This window comes from Cucumis melo, chromosome 2 (genome assembly GCF_025177605.1).
Source record: "Cucumis melo cultivar AY chromosome 2, USDA_Cmelo_AY_1.0, whole genome shotgun sequence".
Taxonomy (NCBI): domain Eukaryota; kingdom Viridiplantae; phylum Streptophyta; class Magnoliopsida; order Cucurbitales; family Cucurbitaceae; genus Cucumis; species Cucumis melo.
This window is the reverse complement of record NC_066858.1, coordinates 19,256,367-19,267,877: the sequence shown is the minus strand read 5'-3', so window position 1 is coordinate 19,267,877 and position 11,511 is coordinate 19,256,367. Positions and strand designations below refer to the sequence as shown.

The 11,511-nt window shown below is 34.2% G+C and overlaps 1 protein-coding gene across 1 annotated transcript; it reads left to right on the top strand.

The window, feature by feature from the left end:
• Window positions 1-222: 222 nt before the first annotated feature.
• Window positions 223-9,249, top strand: LOC103501061 (putative E3 ubiquitin-protein ligase LIN-1). Its single transcript, XM_051081777.1, has 15 exons — window positions 223-1,258; window positions 1,657-1,792; window positions 4,113-4,402; window positions 4,496-5,730; window positions 5,847-5,991; window positions 6,171-6,428; window positions 6,579-6,885; window positions 7,016-7,140; window positions 7,242-7,358; window positions 7,651-7,782; window positions 7,857-7,979; window positions 8,085-8,195; window positions 8,280-8,426; window positions 8,517-8,762; window positions 8,921-9,249. The coding sequence occupies exons 1-15, from the start codon at window positions 452-454 to the stop codon at window positions 8,933-8,935; spliced, it is 4,194 nt and encodes a 1,397-aa protein (XP_050937734.1). The 5' UTR covers window positions 223-451; the 3' UTR covers window positions 8,936-9,249.
• Window positions 9,250-11,511: the final 2,262 nt, after the last annotated feature.

The following is an 11,511-nucleotide window of genomic DNA, read 5'->3' as shown; positions in this document are numbered from 1 at the left end:
ACAACGCTATATCACACGCCAAGGTAAAGGCTCGCAGTTCTTTTGTATGGTCTTCTTCAGACACTTGGAACTCTAATTTTCTCAGCATTGTTTATTCCTATACCATAACAGCTAATACACATCAATCCACGCGAATGAACAGGAAAACTAACAAATCAAGTTAAAATCATTATAGACCACCAAGTGGGCTATCAAGAACAGAGAAGCTTGGTCTTACGATTTATGTGGAAGCTTCTGCTTTGTCTGTAATTAAGGTTTTGATGGTTTGAAAAGTTCTTCGAAGCAATGAAATAATCAGTCAGCAAAAGGATGATGCTTACATTTCAGTCAAGCCGGCTGGGGGCGGCACAGCACTTGCCTTGCCATTTATAATATTCACCAAAATTCCTGCCGCAAATCAGAATCAATAATTTTAACTTCCTCGAACTCGACGTCCGTTGTTACCAGAGAAATGGTGGACACTGGTTTCACCACCGCGTCGAATATTCTCCACCATATATCAACCTTCATCTCTGAAATACTTGCTCAATCCGACCTCCGAAAGCGCCTTCTCTCCACCGTGTACGATAACTTTTCACTTTCCGACGAGATTGCCCAAAAACCACTAGGGCTTGCAGCTGAAGCTCTCGAAAACGCCATCTCCGCCGACAACTCTTCGATCAAATCCTCCTCTCTACGTTGTGCAGAAGAGCTACTCCTCTCCCTTCCTGAAAATCCTATTTCTTCTTTTCTATTATCCCTAATCTACGGCCTCAATCACCAAAACCTCAACTCCGCTCTTAGGCTCCTCGATTTGTTCCTCTTATACCCTTCATTGGCTCGGTCCGAAATCGCTCCGACTCTGTTCGAGGAGCTCTTTCTCGGCCATTTTCTTCCGATTTTTCATTGGTTCAACGAACAGAGATCAAAAATCGTGAAATCCTTGGCCTCGAATTTGAATCACAATGGTGGTGGGGAATATTCAAGGTGTGAGGAATGGGAAGTTGTTCCATGCACGAAATCGCTGTCGAAGTTGAGCATTGATCAAACTTTGAAGCTGAAGGAACTGGAAAGCAATTACGAGAGAGTTTTGGACAGGAATTGCACGGATTTTGCGGAACATTTCAAAAAGATTTTGGAAAGGAATGAGGAAAGTGAATGGATTCCGAGTCCGAAGGTAAAATTATTGAATAAGAAAGAGAAATGGAAGGAAATGGAGCAGATTGTAGAGGAGAAGTTAAGAACGGAGCACCTCAGTTTACCCAATGGACGGTATAATGTAATATTATTAATTGCTCTTCTTTATATATATTGTTTTTCTAACTTTTTAATTATCAATAATACCCTTAGACATAATAATAATAAAAAAAAAAAAATAGAGAGAAAAGCAACTATTCTGGTTTCCATTAGACCCCTTCTACGGCACCCATCAATTGAGTGGTTTTTTATTAGAGGAAGAATTAGAAGACAAGAGAAGCAATAAGATGAGAGAAGTCCGAGGGCATAGCAAGACACGCTTTCCTCTTCCTATACCCTCTTATTTACTTAGAAGTTATCGTATTTATATCGATAGGGAGAGGGAGCCATGCAAGAACGTGAGGATATAACAAGTAAGTAGCAAGATTTTCTCTTGTTAATTATAGGCTTTCTAATTCTCGTAAATGATCTCTCTAATAGAAGGGTAAGTTCTCTTCTGTGTCTATTCCTAAGTCTTTGGTAGAGGCGTTATCACCAATGGCTCGTGCTTTTGTAACCACTCCATGGGACTCTTCATGCTTTGAGATTGAACTTGTTGGCTCCGTGTCCACCGAAAGTAGGTTACCTTCGTCATTGTATTGGTACTCTCTCGGTAAGCTTCTCTCGTTCACTTCAAGCCTTTTGTGTAATGACCCTATAGTCTCGAAGAAAGAAAAAGAAAAAAAAATCAATGGTTGTGGAAACCGACCTTTGTAAAGTTGACCTTTTGATAACTAATTAGAGTTGAGAGTCAATGAATCACTCCATAAGACATAACTGATAAATGAATGATTCGATCCTCTCCCGACCACACAAGTTCTTCGATTCTATTGAGGGGGTTCCATCTTTTTAGTATGTTTGGAAGTCCTTCGAAGGAGGTCAAACTTATAATGAAGTTAAGGTCTCCTCCCTATTCTCGATTGAAGCTTGATAAAGCTCTAAAAGGGTTGGTTACTATTGACTTACAACCATAGTTATTACAGTCATTCAATAGAAATTTTCATCTTTAGTATTCAGATGGATGAGCATGACTTGAACCCAGAACTGATGAAATTTTGGGGGAAAGATGGTCTCTCTCGATAGTAAGAGTAATATTAGTCTCAATAGCATTTCTTATGATAAAGACAGAAGGACTAATTAAGGTTGTGAGCATCTCGATGGGAAGGAAGGGCATCGACAACGGTAGTACAATTCTATCCCTTCGAGGTCAACCTGTGGGTTGTCCTCTCTAAGTCATTCTTGCAAAGAGAGAAAAAAAGAGATGAAATTAATTTAACAAAGGACTACTACAACAAGAAATTATCGAAATTAATTAATAATAAAACTAGGTTGAGTTGGGTTGAATCGGTTACTAAAGCTTATAACTCAACCTGACCCAAAATAAAAGATAACCCAATCCACCCCTTATGAATTGAGTTGGGTAATGTGGTCGAGGTAGTAGGTTTTTTTAACACCCCAATTTATGATAACTTTTAACTTTTTTTTAAGTGCACTCGAGGAACATGTTCCTATTGAAACATTAACAACTTCTTATTTATACATTAGCAATATGGATATTTCTAACATTCTTTTTAGTATAAATGCTTATTTAGACGTAATTTTGAGATTATTAAAATCACTGTTGTCATATTTAAAATCGCATTAGATACATCTATGACCATTCAAAATTAATTTAAATTTAGTTTTGATGTAAGTTCCATTTTATCAAAGTTGGATTTGAACCATTAAAAACATGTTTTATAGTAATATTAAAAGGAATATTATTCTAAACGACAAAAGAAAAATATAATTATCGATCAAGAATATGCTATTGTTGTATATTGTTGATAAAAAATAAAGTTATTCTATATTTGGTTCATTTTGTTATAATTATAAGTATTTTGGTTCATTTTACTAAATTAAAAATATATTAAAAATAACTCATGTTAAAAACAACACAAGTGATTTTAAAAAATTTTAGAGTCTTCTTAAACATGTCTAAATATTTTTTAAAACAAAATATTAGGGAGCATTTGAAGTAAGTACTATCATATGATTACAGTAACTATTATTGTAAATACTATTTCGTAATTTTCAGTGAGCTACGATCAACACTACTTATAAACTTTTATCCATTACAATATTTATTATTTACGACAATTTTTGCTATTTTACGTTCATCATTTTTTATTATTTGCTACAATACTTACTATTTATTTCTCAAATAATTTATATCTCAAACATATGCTATCATAACTTAAATCAAAATAATCTATACTTAAACACAAACTATTATAATTCAACTCTAGTAGGATCACAATAACTAATTTTTTACCACAAGCACTTCTTTATTGCTTCCATATAAAACTAACCGTTAATATATGCTATTAACTTTCCATAAAGGTTGTCGAAAATATTTAAAAGTTTAGTACGTGGTAAAGTACAAAAGTTTTCACTTATTTTATATAATTGAACCTTTTACCAATCTAGTTATTTTCTTTTCACGTTGATTCATTTACTATTCTCAAGTGTTTAACCAAAAGTAGTATGAAAAATTACAAAACAAACTCGTTAATTTAATTAAAAAATAAAATTTAATAAAGAATGATTATGGACATATTTAAAATATATAACAAACAAATCTTAAATAGTATTTTATAAATATTTTTATCATTTTGTAATTTTTTTAGAATGTTCCAAATTTTAACAAAGATTAAATTTCATCTTCATGCACATTGGACATAGTTCATAACTTGAAAAACAAGAAGGACTAAGGAGCTCATAACGAATCAAGAATTCGTTAGTGTCTCTTTCAAACAAAAAAAAAAAAAAAAAGAATATTGAATAATTCAAGATTTCATTTATTGGTGTTCTTTTGACAAGTTTACACAAATTTAGAAATTTCCACTGTTGATGAAAATCCTACAATAATTTCTTCAACGACTTCAATCTAAAGCAACATGACATTCACTTTCTTCTCCTCTTTCGCATTCTGCAGCCAGTTTGGGTTGAAGAAGATCCAATTGTCTCACTTGTTGAAGTCGACAGTGCCACCAAGTCAAAGTCGCCGTCGCCGTCGCCGTCTCTTCCTACCCGAACTCCCGGACCACTCAATTTCAACGGAGAGCAAGAATCTTCCAGTGGGTCTAAAACCTTTTCTATCTTCAATTCGGCTGCTCAAGCTCAAGACGATTCTTCTGAAATCGAGGTAAAACAAGAATAGATGTTAACAAGAAGGAAAAAAAAATATTACCCATTTGTTCCCTTCTGAAAATATTTGTTTCCCTTTGTTTGTCGTTAGGAAAATGACGGCAAAACAGCATTGTTTGAGTCTATACTCGGGACCCAGAAGCTAAAACAGACCATATCTTCCATGGAAGAATCAGGAACCAAATCAGTGGAGTTGGATTTTGCTATGGAGGATTCCGGCAATGCCTCACCGGAAAGTGGCGAAAGGTATAACACACCTCCTAAGGACTTTGTATGTCCCATAACTTGCAACATCTTTTATGACCCAGTGACTCTGGAGACGGGTCAAACTTATGAGCGCAGTGCAATTCAGGAATGGCTTGATAGAGGGAACTCAACTTGTCCAATCACAGGACAAAAGCTGGAAAATACCCAACTTCCCAAAACCAATTACGTGCTAAAACGCCTCATTGCGAGCTGGCTTGAAGAGAATCCCAATTTTTCTTTGGATAAACCTATTGATGAAGCTGACCCATTGGCTGTTTTGACTTCACCTGTTAGTGTCATAAGCCAAGCCTCCATTGATAGAGGCATGAAGGAGGTGAGGCGTGCAATTGTTAATCTCTATGCTTCTGAAGTTTTGGAGGAAGCAGAAGCTGCCGTGCTTTGTGTAGAGAGGTTCTGGTTGGAAGAGAATGTGGAAATGGATATACAACTTATGTTGTTGAAACCTCCCGTAATCAATGGACTTGTTGAGATCCTTGTCAATTCTGTAAATGAACAGGTTTTGAGTGCAGCAATCTTTCTTTTATCAGAGCTGGGATTCAAGGATGCTGCTGTGATTCAAACACTCTCCCGGGTCGAATCGGATGTGGATTGTATTGTGACTCTTTTTAAAGGAGGTTTCATGGAGGCTGTTGTGTTGATATATCAGTTAGGACTTTCCAGCCAGAGTTTACAAGAGATGGACATAGTGGGTTCTCTTTTGGCTGCTATTAAGAAGAATGAAGGAGATGTGAAGAAGATGCGTTTAAGCCATAAATCTGCTGCAGTGATTTTGCTTAGAAAGATTTTGGGAAAGAGTAAAGAAGGTTCTTTGATTGCTGTTGTTGTGCTTGCTGAAAATGCAATTGAATGTATTATAGGTAGTTTGAAAGCAAAACAGGTAGAGGAGAGGATTGCTGCAGTTGGGATCTTGTTGCGATGCATTCAAGAGGATGGGAGGTGCAGAAATATCATAGCTGATAAAGCTGACTTAGCTTTGGTTTTGGAAAGTTTTGTAGAAGTGAGTAATGACGAACAATTTGAGATCATTACGTTTCTCTCTGAGTTAGTTAAGTTAAATAGGTATGTTCTTCTGGTCACTGTCCAGACATCTTTCTTTTTCAGCAATGTCTTGTGGGTAAATCCAATAGACTCAGACATGTCCTGCAATAATGAAAGTTATCCGTCTTTCTTTTCAGGAGAACTTTTAACGAACAAATTCTTCAAAACATAAAGGATGGAGGTGAATATAGCACTATGCACTACCTCTTGATATACTTACAAACTGCCAGAAGAGATCAATCCCCTGTAGTGGCTGGCCTTCTGCTACAACTTGATGTCTTGGTATGAGTATCCCATTTTCTGTTGTAGCTAGGTACATTGAACTTTCGAATCTTTCTTTAACATGTTGTTCTTCTAGTTCAATGGGCAAGTTTATTTGCCGGTGAAGCAGATTTCTTTTATTTCTTGAGCACTATATTTTCCATACCTACTAAGTACAATGTTATTATACTCATTTATAGGTGGAACCGCGAAAGATGAGTATCTATCGGGAAGAGGCAATGGATGTTCTTATTTCATGCCTTGGAGATTCCGACTTCCCAACTACTCAAATTTCTGCTGCTGAGACGATTATGTCTTTACAAGGAAGGTTTAGCACATCTGGACGACCCTTGACTAGGTATTTTCTTCTTGAACGTGCTGGATTTACTAAAGGCCACAGGAAATCCATACAAAGAGATACTATTAGCAGTGCTCCGGGAGAAGCAGAACTCACAAGGGTGAGCATTCTATAAAATTTGGACATTTTGTCGGTACTCAGATTTCTGTGTCTGGCTTATAAGTTGCTAGCTATCATTCCATTAATCTTACACGGCTCTATATTCTATTACTCGAAAAATAATTTCCTTTCTTTAAAACTTGCACAAAAGGAAGAAGAGAGGGCAGCTGATGAATGGGAAAGAAAGATGGCATTTGTACTTATAAGCCATGACTTTGGGTTGCTCTTTGAACCATTGGCAAAAGGTTTGAAGAGCAAATTTGCAGCGCTATTTTCAGCATGCTTTGTCTCTGCCACATGGCTCAGTCATATGCTTAGAAGTCTTCCAGACACGGGGATTTTAGAAACTGCTAGAGTTTGCTTGCTCGATCACTTCTTATCGATTTTCACAACGACAACAGATGTGGAAGAGAAAACACTTGGCTTGCTAGCAATAAACAGTTTCGTACACGAACCAGGTAGGTAATAGCTTCTGAAACAAGAACAAGCGTTCCTGTATGAATGTTTTATATTTTCTGCAGTGCACGATACCTTCTGTTGCTTATTTAGATGTGTACGGATGTTAGTTTCTTGCTATTTGAATTCCAGATGGACTACAGTGCCTTAGTTCCAATATGAAAGATATTATGAGAGGTCTCAGGGAACTTAAGAGATCAACACCGTTGGCCTTTGAGATGCTAAAAGTTCTATGTGAGGAACAAGACTTGAGTTCTGTAAGTTAGTTACACCTATTGACGTTTTTTTTTAAATAAAAAAGCTTATTCCAGCTAACTATAGAACCATGAAATGATTTCATATCCTTGTTCTAATGTAGGAATTCTGGTCTCATCAAGAACTGTTTCAAGTAGATTGCAGTACAAATGGAGAGGTACTATCAATTGCTTATTTCAAAGACAAGATCATCTCTGGCCATTCAGATGGAAGAATCAAGGTATCTTTACACAGTAACAACCATCATTTTGTAGGTCTAAGTTTCATCCTTGACAGTTCTTGATTGATCCATTGAGATGATATATCTGACAGACTGTAATATTTGTAATTTAGTATGAAGCTATTCTTCCTTTATTTGGATCGTATGTTCTAATATTCATATAATGGAAACACCTTTCACAAATTTTGCCACAGCATTCGACGGAGTTTCTTGGATAGATTCTTTCCCCTTTTTGTATTTGGTGTTATCTGATTCTGATAATGGTGTTTTTGGTTGGCTTTATTTTTTGAAGGTTTGGTCTGTTAGAGGGACTAATCTTCATCTCATACATGAAGTTCAAGAGCACTCCAAGGGAGTCACCAGTCTAGCAGTTTTGGAATTCGAAGAGAAACTATACAGTGGCTCTTTAGACAAGACCATTAAGGTGCTTACACATCAATCTTTCTCTCTCACATGCATCAAACTACACTTTAAAAACCATATTTTTTTCATGAGCAGGTATGGTCTCTCGGCAGTGATACAATCCAGTGCATACAACTTCACGACGTGAAGGATCAAATTCATAACTTAGTTGTTTCAAAGACAGTTGCTTGCTTCATCCCACATGGAGCTGGTATCAGGGTATACCTGACAAATACCTTATGAAAACCACCAAATTTCATTTTTTGCATTTTATTTAGTAGAAGGTTGTCATGTCATTGGCTCATGCTGAGAAATGTCGGCTAGGTTTATTCGTGGGGTGGGGAATCGAAGTTACTAAACTCAAGTAAACATGTCAAGTGTTTGAATCTTGTGGGTGGAAAACTTTTCTGTGGATGCCATGATAGTAGCATCCAGGTACTCTTTTTTCTTCAATCTTTTCATGAAGTACTTTGTTTCTTGTTTCAGTGATCTTAACGATGCGTTTCCATGGTCTATTAGGAGGTCGATTTGGCTACAGGCACTATAAATTACATCCACAGTGGTTCCAGAAAACTGTTGGGGAAGGCCAATCCAATCCAGGCACTCCAAGTTTACGACAAACAGTTATTTTCAGCCAGCACTGCTTTAGATGGAGCAGCTGTGAAGGTACTCAGTTAACTTTCACATTCTCGACTCTCTATCTGATTTGATTGAATACATAATATAAATAATATCAAAGTTTTTCGTTTAAAAAAGATTTGGAATACATCGGACTACGGGCTGATAGGATCGCTGACAACTTCAATGGATGTAAGGTCTATGACTGTAAGTTCAGATCTAACTTACTTAGGAGGTAAAGGAGGAATGGTTGAAATCTGGTGCAGGGAAAAGCCCAACAAAGTCGACACACTTCAAATGGGTAGAAACTGTAAGATCATTTGTATGACACTAGATGAAAGGGAGGAAGTTCTGGTAATCGGAACGTCAGATGGTCGGATTCAGGTAGAGTTCTATTTCGGATGGATGTACATTTTTATCTTGGACACCTAACCTACTTAGAAACATGAACTCTCCAATCTTACTTATATTTATAAGTTTGAAAGTGCTAAATTCTACAATATTTGCTAACAATCAGTAACTTCCTGTTTTTTTTTTTGTAGGGCTGGGGATTGTGACAGAAAAGAGGAATGGCCTAAAACAATCTCAAACAGTGTGATTTTGATACGAAAGTGTAAAAAGATAAATAAGTTATCACTTAATTATAATTATTTCAACCAATTCTTTACTCATGCATAAGAAATATGTGATATATTGTTCTTGAGAAATGTATGTACAGTCAAGTTTGAGAATAATTTTAGGTGGTGCAGCCATGTACGAGCCACAAGAGACTGAACCAATCAACCATTGAAAAGCTTCTCTTGTAAATTTATAGATATAGTTGTAGTCGAACTCAAAACTCAGTATAATGCTACTTACTATATTTCTTACAGTTGAACTTGGAAAACAAAAGTTAGCATATTAAGATTAGAGTGTATTAGTTACCCAACCTGACAAGGAAATAGTCGAGAACAACAAACTCAAGAGCAATTAGATACGGAAATATACGAAAATATATAGATAGAAGTAAGCTTTAGCCTTTTGAGAGAGCTAGACTCTCCCCAAAATCTCACTCAAAAACCTCTGTTTATAACAATATCGATATGTTCTCCTAATAACCCCATTACTTTTCCCTTAAAAATACTAAGGTGTGGGTAGGGTAATCCCATTACAAACTTTACCAAAATTCACTGAAAAAGTCCATGACTCCCACTATGTATGCTTCTTTCCTCATTTCCACCGGCGTTGTCTCCACTAATTTGCTGTCCAAAACAACACAATTCCCATTTCCCATCTTTTTAATCTTGAATTGTCCCAATTGCAAAATTCATCGAATACACCATTATCCACCTTAAATGTTAAATGTTAAGCTCCACTCTTTCTTTTAAGGAATATACGTGGGAATGCCAAAATTGCAAGAGCTGTTGGATTTTTATCAAAATTCTGGATTAATGTCTTTTTTTCAAAAGTAAGTAGCACACGTGTCTTGTGTCGTGTTTCTATGATATTTTTGTTTTGTTACATGTATAGCATAATGTAATTCATATATGATGTGATTTAATTTGGTATAATTTAAAATATCAAACTTAACGGAATCATGGATAGTGTAACCCAATTATTGAAATACAATATATTTTTGATTCGTTAATATAATAAAGTGATCATTAGATTAAATTCGTTAAATTTTTCTTTTTTTTTTTTTTTTTTTTTTTTTTTTTATAATTTTGAATATTGAATTTAATGTATTTAATTTTTTGAAATATCTAGGTTATTCAATCATAATTAAAATTTATTTAACTAATTTTTGAAAATACTAAAATTATTCCATACTTAATTTATTTATCACTTTTTATGATTTTAATATATAACATACCTTTACATTTTCTTTTTATTTTATTTGTTTTGTTTTTTATAATCTTAACTTCGGATTAAACAATTTTTATTTGTTTATTGTGTTAGTTCAATTTTTAATATATTTTTACATTTTATCTCATTTGTACGAATTCAAGAGATAAATGAATGGTAGGTTTATATCATATTTGTTTTGATTTAGCTAATCTTTGAAAATATTTAGGATTATTTAATCTTTATTTTTTACCAATATTTTGATTTTATAATATATGTTTAGAATTTTCATTATCTTATTTAATTATTATTTAGCTAATCTTATGATAAAGTGCTCGTAATTGAAATAGGACTCTAATGGTAAAGTTGTTTGTCATGCCAAAGGTAAAAGCATTCATTTGCTTTGCTTTTGTTTCGAATTATGCTTAAGCACAAACTTCTCTCTTTTCTACTTTTATTGAATGACTTTTTGTTTTCAAACACTACTTTTAGAATTGCATAATTTTTTTCTATGTTTCTAATTGTTTTCTAATATCGAGTATTTGTGCATACTTAATTATATGATTTAATTGAAACATTTTGTTAATTAGAAAGCTTATTTTTATCCACTCATATCGGTATATTTTAATAACTAACCAGTATATAGTTATATATACAGGGTAATAGTAATAAAAAGTTATGGGATTTAACTAATCTACATTTACAGGGTCACTTACAGTATAATTATAACGTAAAGTTATATGAAATCTTAATTAACTATCATTCATTTCGTTATTGTAATTATAACCAAATTTTATATCTTCTTAGATTTTTCTTTATGAATATCGATTCAAATTTGTAACACTATTCAATTTTATCTTATTTTATTTATCAAATTCACTTTTATTTTATAGGACTTTTAAAAAATATAACAAAGTGTCAAAATATATGCACTATATAGAACAATTTCGAAAATAGAAAAAACCCACAGACCCATCGTAGAAAATATGTCCCGTCAATCACACCGTTAACAACGCGCACGTAATATATTTAGTACACGATCGTTTAGATTTGGTCGTTTATATTTGGCTATAATTTATTTTTTCAATTATATCATTTAATTTTGTTACGTGATCGTTTAATTTGGTTACGTTGAGTTTTGGTTACACAATCGTTTAGATTTGATCGTTTAGACCCAAATCTAAACGATTTTTTTCTTCAAAATTTGGTTACATGATCGCTTAGATTTGGCTAAACAACTTTTTAAATTCTTTTAGTACATGATCGTTTATTTTTTCAAGATTCTTTAGTACACAATCGTTTAGATTTG